Here is a 23692-nt window from a genome sequence, read left to right on the forward strand (position 1 = left end):
TCTCTTGGACACAATAGAGGGAAATAAAACATTGAAGGACATGCTAAGCTATTTAAAGCCATACGCTTTTACTCTTTTTTTATTTTATAACCAAAGTTAAATAACAGACTGCCTCCATTACCCCGAAAAATGGACAAATGCAATGTTTCATATGCGCTTTAAACCACCATGGTGGCAACATATTTTTTTTCTATGACTCTGAGGATAGATGGAGATTTACCACTGGAACTTTGGCTTAGTAATCATGGCCCTCTGTGCAGCTGCCAGCCTGTGATCAATAAAGGCAAAGGAAGAGAAAGACAAAGTGGAGGCCCTCTCATAGACAAGCTCGCATCTGCCGTGTATGGAATTCTCCAGCTATTCCCATAGAAGAATTTAGGAGATTACCTTTAAGACACCATTGTATATACTGTAGCCTCAATGCTGTCTTAATTAAACCAAAGCCTGTCTGTTTGACTAATGGCTAAATCTCTGATAGTGCTCCTTCATCCACCATTGCAATAACACTCTATTGTAATAGCATTCGGTCAGGCCCTCCATGTACTGAGCAGAGTCATAGCCCACCTACTGTACCAACCACTGATTATATCCAGCCAAGAAAAGCTTTAGGTGTTTGTGGAGTTTTCTCTACTGGTCTTCACTTAACTCCTCTGACCTGTTTTTCTGTCCTTTTGATGAGCAATGCTTCAGCTAAGTGCAATACTCCAGTCACATAATTATTATCTTTCATATCGTGACTTGCCCCATCCTTGAGACCTGAATTTCAGATACCTTTAATAGACATCTCTGGAGTGCTTCAATAACACGTCAGCAAGGGTGCATCAAAATGCTTCCTGGTGTGTTTTGTTTTGATGAGTTCATCCCAAAAGCCTGTGTTCCATTCTCAGTCATTGAGGCAATATGTAATGAAGGAATGTCATACTTTTAATGAAATTTAAAAAAAAGACAAAATCCTGGAATGGGAGTGGATTATTGGGTGTGGCCGGATTATTGGGCACTTTGTACCCAGCTGTCCCTGACCAAGCAGCTGATGGGTGAGACAGCCCACACTGAAATAGCAACCAGACACCAACAGTAATGTTTCAGTTGGCAGAGATAGAGAAAGAGAGAAGTTGTAAGACCCTGGCCCAAGATAAAAATCATTGACGCTGTCAGTTAAGTGAAGAATATTCTAAATTAGAACACCCTCAAGACAAAGAATGCACCACACTCATATCACTCATAGGACTGGTTATGTGGTCTGTGACTTTTTTGGGCCTCATTATAAATGTGCTCTGATGAAAGTACAGCTTCTGTTGATCTCTACTTGGAGCTGTGTCAGGCCACAACAGAGGAAGCAAGGATATTGCTATGGTTGCATTAGCAGTCAATAATCAATATGTAATAACAGCAATTAAGGGTGTTAGCAATCCCTGTCCAATTCATGGTTTGCATTAATGTAAACCAAAATACAATGTAAACACAGCCCTGTTTTTATTTATTGGTCCAGTTACTTATCTGTAGTGTGTGCTCAATGTTCACAACTTTCATTCATATTAAATAAGGAGGATGGATAAAATGCTTTGATTAAATACATTATGTTTTCTGGATATGCGCAACAGCTGAGAGAAAGTCTCTTGATTTTTGCTTATCACCATCTTGCTACATCACACAATGGAAGTCTAACCACCAAAGGTACTTGGATACACAACTTTGTAATGTAAATGCACAAAACACAGAATTCACCAGAAAGGATATACATATACAGAAATCAAACAATTTATTCACAGACACTGACACAGTGCACAATATATGTAGCCTCAGGCATCACAAGACCATTAGGATTCAATACAGTACAAAGTGAATCAATATGGCCAGCCTCCTCCCTGTTTTAGAAAAGTAATGCGTCTGCAGATCTGCAGGGGGTGTTTTTTTGTGGGCTTTGTTTGAGACGCGGTCTAAATTTCAGACAACTGTTTGGCGCAGAGATACTGTTGCCACGCCCATCCCACCAGGCGAGTGACAAACTCTCTCTCTCTCCCTCCAGAATCATCCCAGCTATTCCGTCCCTCCCTGCGCTTCCAGCTCGAGCACCCTTCCCGAACGGCAGCTGGCCCTGGTCACATGACCATGTCTGAGGGATTAGGCCCTGCTTCCCCGGAGGTTTTAGATAGCTGCCTCTCTCGCTCCTCTCCTTTGCCACTTCCCAAGGAGAGGACAATGCTCAATTGGCGCTGGTTCGTTTACTAGTAGCACGTGCTGTCCCTGACCTCTGTGATCACCCCCCCCCCCCCCCGACCCCACCCCCCACCCCTCCAAAAAGGTCCACCTTGCCAAACCCATCTCCATCATCACACACCCTCTCCAATCCCCTGGACGCAGCTGTAATGAGAGATGACAGGCATAGAAGTCTTGATTCAGCACCACTCTAAAAATCACCCCGTACTGTACCACAGGCGCTCTCCCCAAGGCCACTCTACAGCAACCGCAACTTCCAGGAATGTGTAAAATTGCCCCCCTGCCGACCTCCTTTGGAGACAGGGCCGCTCTGACACACGCTATAATTTTACAGTGCTGCACCGAATTTAGTCTAATTGGGGGAGAGTGGAGGCATGGGAGGTGACAGAACTGCACTAGCAGTTGTGAAATGAGGCTACCGCGAAGCTTCGGCCTAATTTATTTTGGACAGACATTTCTCTTTAGTGTTTTTATCACATGGGCTCCTCTGTGTTCAAGAAGATGAGTTTACAGTGCATACAGACAGACCACTTACTGCAAGTGTTTCCTCTCAGTGGGTCTGGATGGCAGAGTCGGCGCCCTGAATTGAAGATGGATGGCCTTTGGGCCTGCTCATCTGTGTAAGCCCTGTATATGCCTACGTCTCTCTGTGGATTCTGCTGCTGTACTGTTTCTGTGTCACCCTGCTGGGTGTGTGTGCGCATGTGTGTATGAGAGTGTGTCTGTGTGCACATGTGCGTCTGTGCGTTTGACTGTGTTTGCGTATGTGTGTGTGTGTGTGTGTGAATGCGTTTGTATGTGTGTGTTTGTATGTGTATACGTACGGTGCCGGACCCAGCGCAATGATCAATAGCATGATGAGGCTGGATGCAGACACCTCGCGCTGATTTACAGGGCTCGCCTGCAGACTGCAGATTTATCAAGGTCCAGGATCAATAACATGCACTCAATTATTAATGGGCTTCAATAATACATGAAACACCCCCCATCTTTCAGAATAACACCTCTCCCCCACGTGGTATTGCTGAAACCTGAGACTGGCAAAGTTTAGCTGATCTTTTATTCTGTTGTTTTCAATGCAGTCATTTAGACTGGTCCTTTTTTCATTTCAAGTAGCTGCCTTTGCTGGAATTACACCAACACTTGACATCTCCTGCTTGATATCCAGGTTAGGGTAAAGCATGGCACTGAAATCTTTTTATGTATGCATTCGTGTGATTGTCCTGGTCCATTCTCAAAAATAAACACATTTAATTTCATACAATATTTAATGATTTCTCTCATTGCAATTCACATTGCATGCTTGCCATTTTATATGATTGCTATTATGCCTTAAGTTAAAACCATTTAAGTGCTAACAGTTGATTTTCAGTTTGCTGTAACCTTAAATATCCTGATGGAGGCTGGATAGTCTGACATTGCATTCAAATTTTATAAATAGAAAATTGTAAAATAAATGGAACCACATAGAGGTATCTTGTCTTACCTTGATATGGTAACCTTTCCCAAGTCAGCCTAAATTGACCCCTCAATTATTGTGCAACAGTGACAAATGAATGTAACTGATTTCTGTAAAGGGTGATTTATATCTGTCTCCAAAATCATGACGAGGCTTGACTGGGTCATTGTGATTAACTGGTTGTTATTTTCAAGGGCGCTGAACTGGAAGAACTATAATCCATAGAACAAGTAAATGGGCAGAGTGAATCTTTACTCTGTAGCTGCTAAGGACATAACCTTATCAGATATACTTGTTCTCAAATGAATCAAGCAAAAGGCAATAGAGTTATGCTGGAAAAATACAACCACAATACATACAAATACAACACATGATAAAGCAAGTGCTGATATGGGATAACCCAGGCATTGCCGACCGATTCAGACTGAAAAATCCCAGTCTTTGAATTGTGTTGCCTTGGCATTTCTTTTGCAGCATGTTTATATTTCATGTAAGCATGAGCTGTGAGCAATATGACCTTGTGTTTGGGGGGTGCGTGGGTGGGTCCGTGGGGATGTCGATTACAATGGGATCCCTGCACTTTGGACGGGCTCGCCCTCTCAGGCCATGACTCATTTCCCAGCCCTGTCAGCCTCCCTTTCTCTTCCTTCACTCACGTCCACAGTCTCCCAGTCAGCGAGGACACAGCAGAGAGAGGGGGCTCTTCACAGTTCACAGGTCACCCGTCGGCAGCGGGGCATCAGTAACCCTATGCCTGTTTGGTCTCAGCTGGACTGGAGGATAATGCGATCTTGCTGAGAGGGGTGTGAGTGTGATTGCGTGTCTTTATTGTCGGCCCTGGGGTGGTATAACCAGTTAATTGACCCGGAGCTGCAGACAACAGCTGAGGGTCTGGTAATGACTACACCCCCCACCCCCCACTCCACCCACCCTCTCCTCTTACTCGCTCTTTATCTCCTGGGACGTCGAGTGATCTTTGATGTAGCCCATTTATTGCTGTACCTCTTCTTCTAGGCTGAGACCAGAACAGAGAGCGCCTCCCTCTGGACAACGGGCAGGCAGGACACCTATGATGACATGTCTGTCTGTCTGCCTGTTTGTCTGTCTGTCTATCTTCATCTCAGCATCTCACTGCAACCCATTTGTTAATTCATGCCATGTTACTTTTTTCTATTGTGGTCAACCTCTTCATAATATCTTCCATAGGAGAAGAGCAGAAGAAAACTGCAGGTTCATTTTAATCGTACAGTGTCAGATAACAGTGTGCTGCTACACTGGTAAATCAAAGTAAAGTGAATAAATCAAAGCTGTTATAATGCACCATTATAATTTTATATAAATGCGTTAAGCACACAAACTACCAAGCTCTGCCATGCTGTTATATCCACTTGGCTACACTCAAAGACTCAAAGCTTATACCTTTTTTTCACTACTGTATCAGAGCCAAGCTTGTGTATGGCTCCAAACGATTTTCTTTATTATTTTTCTCTGGCCCCAAAACTTGGTGCTGGCTAGGTTACAAGCAGGCCACTATAAAGATTAACACACTGCACAATGGTGTTACCAAAGCTGTCAGGAAAAAGGTAGGTACAGCATGTTTGGGGGGCTTTGTATGATCCTGTTAGGTGTAGCTGTCTATTTAGTAATCAAAAAGATTGCCTGTCTAAACTCCCTGTCCTTCATTATTGCATGTACCAAGGTTGTGTAAGTATACTATGACCCTAAGAACACTCATGGTCTTTCAGTACCACAAATTGACCTCCTCAGACTATAAGTGAGTTCTTCAAGCTGCCATCTACACTAAAATGCCCACTTTTTAAAAACATTTATTGCATGAGACTTCCTGACCACTTAAAAGATTGTATTACTAGTGTACTAATAAATGATATAAAATGTGACTGTTTGCTACAATTTCCCAGTGATGGGTGATTTCTTACTGTTTCCATGGAAATGACTTAAAGCAGACACATAAGCTTCACATTTATTTACAATGTAATGAGGTATAACATAAATTCAGTATGATTCTTTAAAAAACACATAAAAAATAGGTCCTTCACGGTCAAATCAACCAAAAATATTCAAACCTTTTTTGTAATAAATATGTTACAATAACATCAAAATGACTAAAATATAATTTAAACCAATTTTTTTAATGAATCCTCTTCACCAAAGTAACACCATGTTATGAAATAAATCAAAGGTGAAATTATTCTGCAGACAGTACTTGCAAAAGACAACTGACCACTGTGTTCAATGTCAGTGAAGCTTGATGTGTTCTCACAGAGGCCCTTTGTCCAATCAGGGCCTCAGCTTTGACCTCTGATGTCACAATGTAGCAGCTGATCTTTCTGCCTCCCCAGCCCCTCACAGAGAGACACCATTGACAGTCACCATTCTCTGTCACTAGCAGTTACCCTCACCTCTTGTCTGAGAACTGAACAGGGAAGCCTTTTTTAGAGACAATGGCTGCCTTAAGGCAGTGAAACAAATTAAAAATAGACCAGAGGCCGCTACTAAATGGATGGAGGTGCACTTTCAGCACATATGTTATCTATCACAAGGTCTGTGCATTCCCCCTCCTGCTGAGGCCACTAGTTCTCTGTGCCCTGCCAAAAAGTGTCCCCCTCCACAGGGGGAAATGACCTTGTTAGTCATTGTGAGTCATTATGGCCAGGAAAAAGGATCAACAGACACAAGTTTCCACTGTCCACAATCTACCTTTAGTGTACTACTGCGCTACAAATGGCAAAAATTAGCTGGTTTATAAAGTCATCAATCTTCAAATCCTGCCCCTGACAATGTATGCAAGACTGTATGGAATGGTGATGTAACTGTCACTGCTCTGGGTCTGGCAGTGAGTTATACCCTTTTCCACACAGCTCATCAAAGAGGGTGCCCTCTCAGAGATAAAGGTGACCAACGTAAGAGTGGGGTGAGTGTGCAGTCTCTGCCCGATATCCCCTAAAACTGTGAAAGCTCTGCATGCTGTTATCATTCACAGTGGTTTTGCGAGGCTGGTGTCTATGTACCCTCTCCGAGACAAATCTACAAGCCAAAAGTGGCAGTTTGGCTTTTGTGCATGTACAATATGGAAAGGTAGTTTTTGGCCTGGAGTTGCTGGGATTGTCACAAAGGCACATCTGTAGAGCCAAATACTGAGATACTGAGGGATAGAGCAGACACATGCAGCTCGCTTCACACTGTTAGAATAATGAATCAGGGTTTGTCCCGCTCAGAGCTGGAGCTCTCCATACATATGTATCTGGGTCTGTTCTTAATCTTCTCTGACAAAAAAATCCTCAATCAGGCAGCATGACAAAAAGGCTACTGTAAGAGAATCCAAAAACAAAGTTTAATACCAACCAAAACTGACCCGCCAGAAGGGCTTCATCCATTATCTTGCTATGCAAGCCCATAAAAATATCTGCTGACAGAGACCAATGAAAATGAATCCTTGCCAGACTGGATTCAGCTGAGATGTCAGAAGCATGTGTTGGAAGCTGTCTCAGAAACAGACTGTCTGTTGCGTGAACACAAACTAGGATTCCACTACAGCTCATGCAGCAAGGCTATACGCTCCTTTGAGCTTTCTCTCAATTTGTCCGAAGTGTAATGACCCTCATGCAATCTGCTTTTGGTGAGCAGAACACGGCGGTATCTCAGACACAGTCAGCCATGATGACAGTGCATTCCGGCGCTTTCCTAATTAGTATTCTGGACAGCACAGCCGCGCGGCTGAGCGCAGTCTCACCGCAGGCTCAAAGCCCCTGAGACGCCCTCACGACGCCGGAGCCCTTTGCGAATGATTTTCCTGAAAAGTAGGAGTCTGCCTCCTGTCCGCAGCCCAGACCCGGAGTCAGGGAGGTTCGCTGCTCGTTCCGAGCTGTAATGAAGGCTGACAGCGCCTCACCTCTCATTAGAGAAACTGCAGATATCTCTATTGCTCTCCCTCTCTGTCGCCCCCCGCTGCAGATGGGTGCCGGAAAAATCGGCCTGCCATCTGGTTCAAGTGCACAGTCTGGTAATGCTGAAGGAATTCAGTCAATTCCTTGCCACCAAGAACGTGGTATGAAAGAACTCATCTTGTGTAAGGTCTTTTGTCTATTATCAATTATCAACTGAGATTAAATCATGTAAGTAATAATTATATATGAATTTTAACAATAATTTATATATATATATATATATATATATATATATATATATATATATACTGTATATATAGTTTTTGGCCTATGTAGCACAATTTAATGCAATTATATGCTGACGTAAATAGAAGTAACATAATAAACATATTATTTTAACAGAAAGCTCAGTCAAGATAAAATACAGTTCTACAACTGAATAACTTTTGGGTACAGAGGTCAGAGGGCAAAAGAATGGGTGAGAGGATGTGTATTGGATGAGTGTCATGAGTGTTTTATTCATATTTCTCCTGCAGCTGCTTAACCTGTAACTTGACTGAACAAGAAAATGCAATTTCACATTTAGTTTGGGGGACTCTGGCCTTCAGACAAACAATGTTAGACTTAGCATCTGAGCAGTCAGGCAGCACGTTGAAAATACTGTAAAGGGAAGACGAGGGCACTTCAGCACCCTCGGAGAGGGCTGGCTTATATAACACAAGTGCCGGTATGGGGGTGAAGGGCAACAACAAGCCCTCTGCAAACTGGACATCCTGGGTGACAGAAGGACCACATTCGGCAGCGTCTAGACAAATGAGTTCACACAAGCACTGGAAAGCATACAGAAAGGCACTGGGAACTAATGAGCACAGACTTGCAGCCAATGAGTCTGAAGAACTGTTGCTCTATTGCGTCATTCTGGCACAGAACCTTAGGGTTCGTCATGGTAACATTTGCACTGCGGCACTAGTATTGTATAAAGCTGTTCACTGATTTTACTACCACTGACAAATGTTGTGTCTGTCAATGCTAGCATAAAAGTTGGACCCACTTTTATGAGTTGGGCTTGTACCAAGGAATTCACTTTTAACTTACGGGCTGACTGCTGCTCATATGGAGAAAATCTTTTCTAATACCAAAGGAACACTATGAATTATTTATAAACCCTTGGCATAATGAAATTAAGGAAATCATTTCAGGTCATGGCCTAGGAGAACTGTTACAGTAGGTCTCAAAACCTACATAGACATTGGGATCAGTGACAATCGGGACCTGAGAGTGCATTGTGTATCACAGCGCATTCTTACTATACCGACAAATACATTGTTATTTTTGTCTGTTTTTTCCCTCATTACTTTAAATAATGAAGAATGCAAGGTTATTAGCATCATTATTGTTAATTCATGTAGAAGCAGTTTCTGCTGAGAGAGGCCTGCTATAGCATTATGACTTCTAGCTTTTGGCGATTACTGACTCCTCCACCACATGGCGTACACCAACATGTGATGCTGATTGTGATAACCCACCTGACACACAAACACACAAAAAAATTCAATTGCTGTTCCAGTGCAGAAAGCTTTACAACATATTGTAATAACAAACATGCTCTATATCACCATCCATGACCTAAACAACAAAACTACAGCATTCTGATTTGATAATTTATGGTGAGCTATATCTGACAAGTAATGTGACAACAGCTGTCTACACCAACCTGCACAGGCTGGTATTGGTGTTTACGAAAGCTTAGGTAATACTTATGAAAGTGTAATCTCTTATGCTGGACCCTAGATAAAAAAAAATGTAACCAAAAACATGCTAATTAGCAACAGTAAAATCTCTCAACTAAAAGCACTTATTCTCTCTTTTTGCCATCTAAAAAGGCCCATCTCTGCATCTCAACCTCTAAACAAGTGACCCTATAGATGGTCATTTCCAAAGCTCTGACCTATTGAAGTGCCCTAATGCCCGAAATCTACCTGTTTGATAAGTAACTCCTCACCCACAGCAACCACTGTTCAGAAACACATACAAGGAAAGAATAATGAACTCTTCATCTCTCTCCCATTTACTTAAAATTTCCAAAATTTAAGACCCTGGAGTGACACATACAGAAACAAGAAGTCACCATAGCAACGCGGCCTTAGGGGAGGGGTGTTGTGATTGTGACCGATTGATTTTTCCACCCTTTCGTTTTTAATTTTCACTGCAGAAATGCAAGCAAAATAATAATTATCTGTGTATTAACAGACCGTTAATGTGCTATAGTCACTCTGCAGGAAGGAACATTCATTATTCCTGTGTGTCTGCATTCAATGGGTTCCCATCCAATTAGAAGGGGACTGTGGCAATCCTGCAGCCTGTTAGTCATCTCCTTCATATTTTTGAATTGCTACCCACTGGATAGTCCTTTTGAACCCTGTGTACAGCAGGAGGAGATTAGATCTGTAGACTACTTAAGGTCTGGCTTTCCACAGCCCTTTCTTTTGGTAAAACAACTCCCAGCCCACTTCCCTCTCCCAGAGAGTGCTTCTCTCCAGCTTCAAAGTCTCTGGGTCTCTTGGGGATGGTGAATTCAAATTCATTGCTTTTTCATTCTCTTATTCTGAATACAGATAACACCCTACAATGGGCTGGCTCTTATTAGGGGTGCATGCTTGAATTTTCCCTGAGTCTTATGCCCTATGCATTGAATCCCTCATTTTGAGAAAACCCATAGTGGTCACTCAAATGCTGACATTTGTTACATTACCCCCTCAAAGAGAGACATTACAGCTGGTGTATGCCAGAGAAGTGAAAATCTGTTTTGACCATTGGGTTTCAGAAAATTGGAACATCTCTACTGCTGTTGGCTTTTTGTACACAAAGTCAACACCAGTCTTTTTCTCCCTCTCGTTCTCTCTCTCACTCTCTCTATCTCCCTCTCTCTCAGTTATATATATAAGACTTAAGAATTTATTTTTACAGACAGTTCACAGTAATCTGTGCTTTATGTCTGCCTCAGTCTGGGGCATTATAAGGTAACATAGGGTGTGTTTAGTCAGTTGAACCCATCACAGCTGCAATGTGGCACATTTTTAAAAAAAGAGATTCCAGAATAGAATCCCTCAGCACTTCATATACTTTCATGGGCTATCCCCTGGCTTCCTGTAGAGCTGTCTCTATATGAATGGCTATGGCTGAGCACAGTCATACAGTTTATAAAAAGCAAACAGAGGTTCTAGGTGTCTAACCATAGCTACAACCTAACAAACAATCAATGTTATTGTTGTGACAGAAAAGGTTTGCAGGATATTAACCACAGAGCCTCCACGCGGCAGCCCTTGGGATGAAGTGGTCTGTTGGAGTCATCAATACTGCCTCACACCGTGCTGTGCTCTCAGGGAAAAGTGAAACGCGTCACCAGTAGCGGCATAAACAAAGAAACGCCCTGTCCTCTGCCTGAAGTCCCTTTCATATATGCTTTCTCTGAGGCTCTCTCACAGCAAGAATACCTCACAAGCCATGTCTCACGGGCTCTCCCAGGGAAAGATGGATGTGTTTTTCAGTGAGGCCTATCCTGGCAGCGACTGGGTTAATTTATACTGCTGTCTGGACCTATAAGCGATCTTAATTCTAACTCCCCTAAGAACTTCACCCTCTCCTTTGTGCCTTAACAGAGTTCTCAGCCTGCACTAACACATAATGAGACAGAGAGAGAGAGAGACTGGAGAGGGAGCGGGGAGCAGAGAGAGAGAGAGAGAGAAGAAGGTGTGAAGATGGAGGTATCGGCTCATTATCTGTGTGAGGAAGAACAGTAAGAGGAGGAACTGCTGTGTTATTCATCCAAAAGCCAGGGGGGAAGGACACACACACACACACACAGTCAGGTAGAGAGGAAGGACAGTGGCTGGTAGGGAGTGACGGGGGACATGATTCAGTGAAAAGCATGCAGCGAAGGATGGGGAATTTTAATATAGGAAAGGGAGGGGCACGGAGGGGGAGAGGGACAACCTAACAGACAGGAGTTGGTGCTCTGTAAGGCAAACAGGAGGGTGAGGAAGGGAGAGAGAGAGAGACAGACAGACAGAGAGACAGAGAGAGAGGAGTCTGAGCAGAGGCCAGTGAGGAGCTATGTTACAGGGGGCAGTGTGGAGCTTTGTTACATGACGCTGCAGCAGAGATGAGGACAGATCTGCTGCGCTATCCCTTACAGCTCGATAAATATTAATGCTGGCCTCTGCAGTGATACGCAGCGGACTGCTGCTGGAGACAACCAGGGCCACACTCCCGCTCACTGCCCCTGGCTGTGTGGTTGTGATATAATGAGGCCTGAATTATAACACACAAACAGCAATGATGGCTCTCCTCTCCCTTCTGCACCTCACACCTTAGGAGTCTGAAACACAAATGCATCTGTCTAATTTAGTAGGCCTTCAATAAGATATACCACATCACTACCTTCACTTGTTGCAAATTGTATATGAATGTTATATATACATCGGGTATAATGCATTTACATGTCACGCACATATTCTACAAACATGACCATATTAGTACCTACACTCTAGAATAGCATTTTTCAGAAACAGGTGATTTTTGTATTAATGCAGGACTAAGACATGATTAAGCAGGGACAGTAAAGACACTCACTGTTTGAAAGGGCAGAGTTCATCATCTTGCTCAGCAGTAAAGCAGAGATACCATGGGCGAGCATGGAAGCGTGCAGTTCTAGAGTGCTGACAGTGCAGTAGCACTCCCCTTTCCCTGGGGGGGCGCCCCCCACCCCAAAGCTAATTGTTTTGATTTAGCTTCCTTCATTTTCAAATGAAATGTTTATTTTGTCACATTTTATTGCACTGAAAATCTAATTCAAATATCCTTATGATTTAATTCTAACTTCTCATAGGAAATTATTTAAAAATTGTAAAAACGGACCTTTTGTTATGTACACAGTGTTTTTGTGGGACATAATTTACATTTTACATGATTCAGTTCACTAGACTTTAGAATCTGTTAACCCTAAATCAAACTTCCCATGCCCCCTACGCCACCAAACTCTCACTTGATGTAATTATAAGTGAGTCATGTTCCCTGGGTATGCTCATGACTTGATGGACCGACGGCTTAATCTTGAAACCTCCAATTTATTTTGGTACTGGGGCTCTGTGTTCTCTTCACTGAATTACTGACCAGATTAACAGACAGGATTAGGCACTGGGCACTAATGGAGACAAAAAATACCAAGGTAGAATCTGTGGATGAGGGGAGACAGGACAATGGACAAGATACAGAACAAAAAAGATGATCGCATTAGGTCGGGGCAGTGGCCATTTCATCACCACCAATTATGATTACGAGAACATAATAACGATGGTGCTGCAAGTGGCACAGTGTTTTCTCCAGGTGTTATGCGTACAGCCCACCTTTGCCATTGCCGACGCAATACCAAATGTCACCGCTGATGACGCATCGCATCCCCTGGCAATTCCGTTTATGCAGCATGACGCCCTGATCTATTTTTGCACCGAAGGACCTGCGTTCACTTTTACATTAAGGCCATTGATCTGCGCTCCACAGTAATACAACCTGGACGCGAGGGGAAAATCGATAGGCTTGTCCCGTCTATGGTATATTTCTAGGTGCCTACCCTGTCTCAGGTCTCGGCTCCTCTGGCGGATCAAATACAATTTGAGATGCCAGCGAAAAGGAAGAGGTCTTCCTGTGGCTCCAAAGCCCAAAGTCGATACAATCCGATCTTCTCCCTGCACGCCCTTCATAGGCCTCAGCTGTGAGCGGGCGGAAAGCTGCTCCGGCTCCACATCAGCATCGCTGTGAGCTGTCTTATGCTGCATATTCCCGAAGCTCCAACCCCCCCCGACCCCCTGCAGTGCTGTTTCAGCAGAAAAAAAGCATGTGTTACCTTCTTCTTTTCTCCCTGTATCAAGGAAACAGCATCTAAACATGCTGCTCCATCCTTTCAGATCCTTTGGCTGTGTGTGTTTCTCACTTAATTAGTTCATTAATTAAACTCAATATGTTCTGTAACACACAGTAGCAGGGTGTGACGTGTGTAGCAGCAGTGCAATGTGTTACAGTGCAGTACCCAGAAGGTTGCTGGTTTGATTTCCTGCTGAACAAGGTACATAACTCACAATTGCCTCAGTAACCCTCCAGCGGTATAGATGAGTAAAATTGTAACCTGTGCAGGTTGCTCTGGATAAGTGTGTGCAAAATGACAATAATGTAATGTAGTGTAATTGCTTTCAGCAACTGAGATCATTATACAGCAGAGCTATGCCACATAAACCAGCCCACGCATTATCGTGCTGCTTCCCCAGTGTTTTCCAGCACTTGCACTGCATATCCCCTTTGAATGTTTAACACCATGAATCCATGCCATGTTAGGTTTTGGGAACAAACCCCTACAAGAGATGCACAGACAGCGGAGCTGAGGAAAACCCCTCATGCACACAGTAATATGCATACCTTCATTATTGTGTCACAGTCTTCACCAAGACCGACTGTGTTGCTTATTCAACAAATCACTGTCAGTGTACTTTAAGGTTTTGTGTGGGTATTTCTGAAACATGACCTCCTCTTCATCAGGTTACTACTGTTCATAAACCCAACCATCACCCACTCTTGATTTCTGTAGAATCACTGACACAGGAATCCGCCTGTGTTTCAGTGCATGCTGGATTGCTGCACATTTTGAGTTCAGGCATTTTGCCATAACTAACAGCCCATTCTTTGAACAGAATGTATTTGTATTGTGTTATGACTGATTGGCCACAATAATGCATCACTCATCAGAACAAAGATAAATATGCCACCTGTGGAGAAACTTACCTGGCAAGATGCGGTTAGCCCTGGAACCTCCATTCACCTAAACCACACCTCAGAGCATTATGCGTCAGACTCCTTGCCTTCATCTCAGATCACACACATACACACATTCACACATTCACACACACACACACACACAGACACACACCAGTGATTCAGCATTGTGGCTGTGATCGTGTGCTGCTCCATCACCTCAACTGGCATCTAATCATCATTATAAAAAGAGACAGCGTGGCAATGTAATTGTGTCTGTAATGGTAGCCTAGTCCCTTGCAATGAAGTAGCAGTTATTTTTTTCTGACAAAGAGTGAAGTGACGTGGCTATTCTAATTCCAATGAGTGCTGTTTTACATAAAGCTGGCTCTAGTTGTGACAGCAATGTCATCACTCATTTTTCCCCGTTTCAAACAATCAATTTGGGTCTTTGTTTTCTGAGCGCACGACTTCACACAGAAACCCACTGTGACTGCAGCTCCATGCCCTGTACTGGTACTGAATGTTGCAAATATTTTTAGTCCATTTCATGAAAGGATATCAGGGATTAGGAACAGCAGCCATAACATGGTTTAGCCTTCTCAATATTTGATGAGTTCAATTGAGAACAGATCAATCACGCAGAAAGCTTTTAGTAAATCGAAATCCCACATTTGACATTGGACAACGTGACAACGTCAAGTCTGTGAACTACGTAGTTTCATTATCTTAATGTCACATCGGTACATCTTTCAAAGACCCTGCAGTTCCCCTTGACCTTTGACACCCCCCCCCCTCCCAGGGTGACTGACCTCTGACTCCTGAAGAAAACTGGGCGGAGTGTCGCGTCACAAAGAGCTGCAGCTGCTGGTTCAGGTCACAGGAGGCGAGGCTGATATCCCACGAGCGAATCCCTGTCAAAGCCACAATCACAGCGACAGTCAGGAACACAAGTGAAAAGAGAAAGAACATCCCAGTCTTGTCTCACCTCTCAACCAATCATCAAGAAAGTGGTGTTTGTTCTATTTTTCTCCCTTTTATTCATAATGAAATGCCAAGACGTGCATTTCACTTATTTTGCATGCATTTAAACACTGAGACTGTGATGAATAATGTTTGCAAATAGGAAACAGAGGTGATGTCTGCAGTCAACAGGAGGCACAGTGTGGTAGCAGAGATTCACTGCTGTTGTCAGGTCTCATTTCACAGGGTACACACGGCTAACAGCAGGGGCCTTCGTCAATGCGGAGATTCTGTGATTTTCCATTCCCCTGGGTGTCACATTTTCATTTCCACACAATCCCCCCTCCTCCTCCTCCTCCTCCTCCTCCTCCTCTTCATATGACTGCCGCACTCCTCTGTGAAATCTCTCCCCAGTAAAGGAAGATAATCTGATCTATTTTTGGATTAAGTTTGGCTTTTTTCTGTGGATGGCTAGGGTATTGACCTTTCTTATCCAAGCTGCTCTGTCATTGAGGCTCTTGTAATGTGCTCTCCTAGTATTTCTAAACCAGAATGTTCATCATGGTTATATTTATCCATAGTTGAACTGAGATGACACCCATAATCCCAAACACACTGTTTGACTTTTATATGAAAATACAAACAGGAACACACACACACACACACGTTCACATACACAACATACGTACCTGTACACACACACACACACACACACACATACACATACACGTTGACGTGTACACACGTACCTGTACAAACACAAACACACACATTGCCCACACACATACACAGCGAGAACTCTAAGAGGGGGTATTGATTGCAGTGCGGTTTTTTGGAGATGCATCCACATTTAAAATACAAGATGGTAGTGCGTGATTGGTGGTGTTAGGAGCGCCCTTGACATCACTGCCGCAGGGGAGTCACCCTTTGGCCCTCACAGACTGTACTGCCCCTGGCTAACAGAGAACAATCCATCAACACTCGGGTCAAATTCCCTATCAAGGACAGATGGGAGAACAATGTGTGCTGAGGTGGTTCTGGCTGACCGGTCAGCCAATAAGAAACATTACAGCTTTGCACAGTCACCTCTGATGCACTTGGACAGTCCCAGCACTCAAGAGGCTCTGACATCAGTGCTGCTCTGATACAAAGATCCAACAAAGTGATGTCTGCTTGTGTTTGACATTCATTCAAGACTACGCCTGAGTTCACCCAACCTGAACCTCCTGTGAAACTGTTGACTGGACTGAGGCTATTCTCCTAAGGCATACTCTGTGTCCTCTTTCATATCTCTAGGCTTTGACTAATATTGAGATTGACTAGTACAGGTTGTACTTGTGCTGGCTTAATTGTTTAATTGAATGGCGCCAATGTGTTATGAAGTGCTCTGTATGCATTGTCATCCCCGGGCATTCGACAGTGAGCGGGCTGCGGTGCTGAAGATCCAATAGGCACACTAAAAGTAGATGAGGCTGATTTTGTGTGTATGCGTGTGCCTGTGTGTATGTGCGTATGTGTGTGTGTGTGTGTTTGTGTGTGTGTGTGTCTGTGTCTGTGTGTGTGTGTCTGTGTGTCTGTGTGTCTGTGTGTATGTGTGTGTATGTGTGTATGTGCATATGTGCGTGTGCGTGTGTGTGTGTGTGTATGCCTGTGTGTGTGTGCGTGTGTGTGTGTGTGTGTGTGTGTGTGTGTATGTGTGTCTGTGTGTATGTGCGCATGTGTGTGTGTGTCTGTGTGTGTGTGTGTGTGTGTGAGACCATCCACAGTGCTCAGCTGGTTTATCAGGGAGCTGATGAGAATGAGAGTGAGGATTCATTGTCTCATTTACAGTGCCAAGGGCGTTTCTTCCACAGCTGCCTTTGTGTGCAGTCTTTCACTCTCAGCTCTCCCAGAAGCCAATACCACCGTATTTCTCTACAACTCAATTTGCGTCGGATGTAATTTGTCTATAAATCCACATGTACACACTGGCTTACTCTCATTTTATTTGTGCACAGGCCTGTCTTTCCTGCTTTATTAATCTATTGCACATGAAAGCAGAGGAATCTTTACAGCCCTTTTCAAGTATAAATGCCAAAGGAGAAGAGGACCATGTTTGTCATTGGTACTATATCTGTGGAAAAGTCATATACGTCGACATATAAAATCCTAATAGATGTGGAATATTTGATATTTTCCAAACACATTCCCATGTGTTCTGACATAATAGAGACATATCTGTTAGAAAGTCTGTCTGATTTTTAACATACATCTTCATAAAATCATATTACATTTTACATGCACCCTTGCTCTGTTGGGCACTACAGAACAGTAACAGTCCACCACAAGATTATTTGATCAAGTTTCCTTAAAAGGAGAAAACCTGTGGGGGTGCCCTGCAAAAGGCCATCTGAGAGAAAAACGCCCCTACAAGCATTGGCTTTGCTTTCAGTGGCATACTGAGGGGTTTGCAGTGTTTTTCTGACTCATTTCTCTCTAACATCTGTGTTGACTGCACTAATGAGGCCAAACCGAAACACAGTAGAACTGACATGACAAGAATCGTGATTGAAGTCTCATGCTTCGGGTAAAATTCACATCTGGTGAAAGATGAGCTGAGGTTCTGTATGAATGTAAACGTCAACTTAAAAACATGATTTCACTTCAGCTTTCGTTTCAGTTTTGGTGTGTACACTGAAATGTCCATACAGCACAGGAGTCAAGAAAGCTGGTTTTAGTGCTGAAACAATACGGTAACCTAATGCATGAATATGGCGCAGCATACTGAGGGTCAGATTTTACATTTCATATCAACAAAATTCAAAAGAAATATGCACATTCAGGCGCAAGTTAAAAGTTCATAAGCAGAAAATATATATATTACCCACACACTTCTATCAGGCTCCAAACACATGATTTTGCTTCAAAGATAACTAATGCGCGTACATAAAATTAGTCTTAGGAACACAAAAACTTACTGCATGTCACTGAGCCAGCACGATCAGTTTTTATGGCCTATATTTCCTAAATCATCCCTGAGCAGAAGCCAGCTGAAGTGATTAGTGGCTCTGCCATTCTCATTTATCTGCTACTCCCTGGCACAAGCACTGTGGCCATGAGAAGACCCAGTTGTAAAATGAATGAAAGGACTGATTATACTGGTGAAGGCCTTGCAAAATTTGTGGGCGGCAGGCGGGAGCGTAGTGCAAGGCCGCACTGTGGTACATTTGGGACGGGTCAACAGAAGGGTGGGGCTCGGGCATAGGGAAACTGCTGCCCAGCCAGTCCCAAGTCTCCAGAGACAGCACAGCAGAGTCCTCCACAGAGCTGGCAAACTGCTAAGATGGTGCGGCTGCCTCAGTCCTGAGAACAGGCCTAACACACATCTCTCCCTTGGCACTACCAACAGAGGCACCTAGACGTGCCTGCCCATGATTTAACACTGGCTTCTCCCTGAAGGCATTCTGGTATCAACATATTTATGACGGGCAATAATACCGCGGCTGCCCTGAAGCAGAACTGCATGACGAGTGTGGCTCCTCACCAGACGCCAAATAGATTTGCAAAATGGAGAAACCTGAGACTCATGCATGGCAGAATTTTATATGAAGAATGATCCGGTCATTTTTCTCTAGTGGTCATAACATTTCCATCACACAAGGACAGCCCATACTACCCCAGCTTCCAAAGGAATGATGAAATCACACGTCATACATGCACACTCTCATGCATAGTGCAGCACCCTGGACAGTAACATGCTTTGATGAGTTGATTTGTGTGCCGCAAGACTTTTTATGATAGCGAGGCCTAGAAGAAATTCGGTGTATTCAATTTAAGGGAGTATTATTTTGAAATGTATTGCACTGTCTAGACTACAGAAAGCATGTGCAAGTAATAAAAAGGTAATGTTACCTTAAATCAGTTATGCTTTCTTTTACAAAAACTTACCAACCTTATGCTCTAGAGTCTTGTACCATATTAAAGATAGAAATGTAATGTCTAGACATGAAGAACTCTTTCCTTCTTGACTATTGTTAGCAATGGCATTCCAAATATCAGCAGAACAATTGTAATTGTGTTCTGATCCATGGTGAGCAATGGCAACGTTCCATCATGAATGACTTGTCATGAACAAAAGTCTGAGCTGTTTGTGCTACATCACCTGACATGTAGCTATCTTTATCAGTAACAAACACTTACATGGAAAAACTGAAGACACTTCTGTACTATGGATGCAAAACTACTAAACATATGTCTCTTTCAGCAATGAACAAATGGTTCACTATTCTCTTGTGAATGCCATTGAAACAGATGTCAGCTGAGTTGATTTTCAGTTTAACACAGAACAGCATTCCAATACACCACCACATTCCCTATTGTACCAATATGGACAAATATCAGTTCTTAGTCTGCGAGTTACGTTTTCATTGCTGTGCATTAATGTAAATAGGATTGGTTCAACCGTAAAGCTGCAAATCAAAACAAATTAGTCTTGGCTAATGTAATTTGCCCGTGAATCGTATTTCCCCGAGACCACATTTTGAACGAGATTTTGAATCTCATGGGATATTTTCCTGATAAAAATATGACGCACTGTAGATATGAGCACAAGTGTGGAAAAACCGTTGTACTAATACCTGAGATGTGGCGCAGCTGAGAAAAGCTGAAACAAAAACGTAAATTTAAAGCGCCAGTTACGTGATAACAGCAGGCTAGTGGCTATAGCTTGTGGTGTTTAGTAAGGAAAAAACACGGACATGCGCTATTTGCATTCCAGATTCTGTGTTACTCGCACCCCAGTCGAGTCTGTTTACCAGTTTTTGGCTGCTGATTTTGGAGCGGCTTATTTAGAATGCTGTACCCGAAAGGCCCCCTGGGCGCTGAAATGTAAATGACTGTATTCTGCAGTGTTTGTTTCACAACAACACCGACGACAACAACAACACCGGGAACAGCAACAACAACACAACCATAACCGATTAAGTCTTTACGCATTCTATTCTAAAACGCCTTCCGTTCCTGTTTGATCAATGTTACATACGGGGAAAAACACTGACGTTGACTGATCCACAGCGTAATTCGTGTCCTTAAGGGACCTAGCGGTTTTGACGCGTGGCGCAGTGTTTATGTGGATAAATTGCATTCTGAGGTCCGTTGGCGCCGCAGTGTGAATTTTTAAGAAGACTGACCAGCAGCTACCTCTGCAGTCCTCCTTTAGCGGATGTGTATGATACCAGAGGCGCAACTTCTTATCGCGTGATCAGGTTACACAGAAATCCGCAGAAGACGATGCATGCAGGTTTATCATAATTCCCGAATAACATGTAACGAGTGTTTAGTGTTTTGCTGATGAATTGTGCTTCGCTTAGAATTTTACTCAAATCCTTTAGAGGTCCAAGGTAGGTCGTCTAATATTTTAGTTTTTCTAATAAGATTTTGCATATTTAGCACATTGACTAGCTTTATTTTTTTCATTTGAAGACTGCGATATAAAATGCCGTTTTAGTTGTTATTAGAATTTATTCTCAGTATTGGTTAAAATTTATATTTACAATATTAACTTTGTATAATTCATTAACTTGTTTGTTGGAGAGACGCCTCTGACACTGGATTCAAAGTAGCATATTGTTTTCCTATATTATTTATAGTAGATACTAGGCTGTCATCCTTAACAACACTTTTTCCCATTCCAACGGTAGCTGGACGGTCTGGATGCACTTTTTAAAAGTTATATTAATTTCAATCTGTCAGTTGATTGTTTTTTACGACTTGTCAAGGTATACTTGCATAGTTTGGCGCAGCTCAAAAACAGTTTCGAAACTGAAAACACTTCACGCACTCACCTTGTTCGATGTGCTCTCTGACGGACTGGAGCTGGTGTTCCGTCGCCACCTCCCCGATCACGATTAGCATGTAATAGTTCCCCTGGCAGAACGGTGGTCCCTCGCGCCGCTGCTCTCCAAGGTGCTGAACGAGTTCGTGCCGCTCTTCGGGTTCCAGCTGCACGCTGCTCTCGTTTTCTTCCACCACCCCGAGCGCGGCTCCGGCAGGGATCTCCATGGCAACCGCACAGGGCTCCGACGCTGGGCCTTCTTCCATTTCCATGACAACTGCAGCCACTAGCTCAGCGCGCGAGAAAAGATCGGGGGTGGGTTCACGGAGACCGGCGTATTGCTCACATTCGGAGGCATTCGTCTCCTTATGATTGGCTACAGAGCCATGCGGCTATTTGATGTCACGCTCAGCCAATGAGCATATCCAATGGGAGAGTTTGAAAACGGCTATATGAAGAGGCAAAATGTTGTATAACGAGTTGCAGTTCTGCTGGAGGGACGTGAAATCCAGTGCTGCAGGATGTGGAGTTCCTTTTAGCTGTGGACTTCACCTCCCATCAGCACCCCTGCGAAATGTTGCGCAATGTTTTTCCTCTTAAGCACGAAGCTACTATTGGCGATGGTCAGTTATGCGCCAGACCTTGGCAGATTTCCTGATACGCATCGCAGAACACCTTTCGATCGCCGTGTAATTGTATCTGTTACTTGCCCTCGTATTTAAACGAGGTCATGGAATTCATCCTGCAGGTTTTCAGAGCTCACCGCTTTGGTGAGCAAACATAACCCTTTCCGGGATCTGAAGTTGGTCATGACGACAAGCGATAAGTGAACTCTTACAGCAACCTCACATCACGATGCTTCGTTTAAAATACTGAGGAAATAAATGGAGTGGTAATAAGTAAAATTCCAAGGTTCAGAATTAGCAATTTAGATAGTTATCAAGAGATTAGTGTATAGTTCTGACCCAGTAATTACATTTTGGTCTTAAAGAGTTGCACATTTCACTTAAGATGCTTAAAATTAACCACTACGAAGTACAGACAGTGAATTCCACAACTTCCAAAACCTTAGCCTAACAGTGTCAAAAATTGGTGGGGGCAGATGTGTGACACCAAGAATCAAAGGCAACATAGATGGGACATCCTGATAATACAGTTTGTGCAGAATTGAAAGGCAATAAGAAGTATTTACCCATGACTGCAGTGATGAAACCATGGTTACAGTCTCAGATGTATTTCTTATATCTAGTATGTGCTACTGTTTGGGGGTCTGTCTGCTTTACCCCTCAACAGCAACAACAGTAATGACAATAACAAAATTGTACTGCATGGTCCCAGTTCACTTTCACACCTGCTTGACTCTGTGTACTCCAGTGCCATAACATTTTCACGAACTCCAGGTCTCTTACTCATCACTGTACTCAGAAAATAGCCTGGCCCCCACTGCACATTTTATGTACAGTACAAGGCAATTTTACAATGTTTACCTTCTTATTTATGCACCCAATTTTCTCACTAAAGCAATAACAGCTATAAAATCATGAGATGTCATATTATTCAATATTAAAAAATACCAGAAAGGAATTTGGTAGAAAGATTTAACTACTGCTCCATCATCATGGAATGTATTGCACAAGAAATAAAACTATATCATTTCATCTCATTAACTGTATTTTTGATTAAGGTCAGGGAGTTGGCATGCAAATAATTTATTGATAGTTCCTGATTGTAATAATTATCAAAGATGGTCTGACACTTTGATGTTTTGTTTTTTTCATCATTTAATGCTATTCATTGTTCTATGCAATTGCTAATTGTATGTTTAACTGTATGTGCAGCTTCTTGGCCAGAACACCATAGGAGGAGAGATTTTAAATCTCACCAAGATGATTCCCAGGTCAAATAAAGGATTAATTAATTAAGGTATGCATCACCAGCCACAGACACACACAAGTACAGTACATCAGCCGTTACATTAGCGTGTAAAGTATTCAGAAAGACCCTGAAGCCATGATTGTAGACGCCACGCCTTACCAGCTGGTGATAGAGCTCTTGAAATCTGCACAATTCTCAGATGGGGCGTTGTCGCTAACTCATACCAAGCCACACTCAGAAGTGTTCAGTTCTTGCTTGTCATTTCGCTTTGTTGTGTCTTGTGCCAAGCTTACTTTCCTGTATCAGTTAAGTTCCAGAAATGCTGAAGTAACCTCTGAGGCTTCTTCAATATGTGCCTATTTATAACAGTCTGTCTGTGTTATGAAGTGTCAGAAGCACTCAGAAGATGCACAAGCAGCTCAGCGATGATGAACCTGCTTTATACTTTGTTTAGAATCTTAACATATAAAAAACAATATCTGGAGCAAAGTTCTGGCATGCTCCTTTGAAGAAAGGTAGGCATCAGATTTGTTATTTCTGCCTTTGAGGTTTCAGATAAAGACTGTTGCCAAAAATAGCTGGTATGTGTCTATTTCACTGAATATCAAGTCTCAGATATTAGCAGAATAAATTCAGAAATAGTAGCACTGACAATGACAT

At 43.0% G+C, this 23692-nt stretch overlaps 1 protein-coding gene across 1 annotated transcript in view; it reads right to left on the minus strand.

Moving 5' to 3' along the window:
* Positions 1–21624, minus strand: part of map1aa (microtubule-associated protein 1Aa) — a 56457-nt gene extending 34833 nt beyond the window's left edge. The window contains exons 1-2 of the mRNA XM_036543153.1: positions 21168–21624; positions 15195–15296 (exon numbers count right to left, since the gene is read on the minus strand). Coding sequence (XP_036399046.1) covers positions 15195–15296; positions 21168–21429 — 364 coding nt within the window. The 5' untranslated portion in view covers positions 21430–21624. The remainder of the gene's footprint in view (positions 1–15194; positions 15297–21167) is intronic.
* Positions 21625–23692: the final 2068 nt, after the last annotated feature.

Source organism: Megalops cyprinoides, chromosome 13, assembly GCF_013368585.1.
Source record: "Megalops cyprinoides isolate fMegCyp1 chromosome 13, fMegCyp1.pri, whole genome shotgun sequence".
Lineage (NCBI taxonomy): Eukaryota > Metazoa > Chordata > Actinopteri > Elopiformes > Megalopidae > Megalops > Megalops cyprinoides.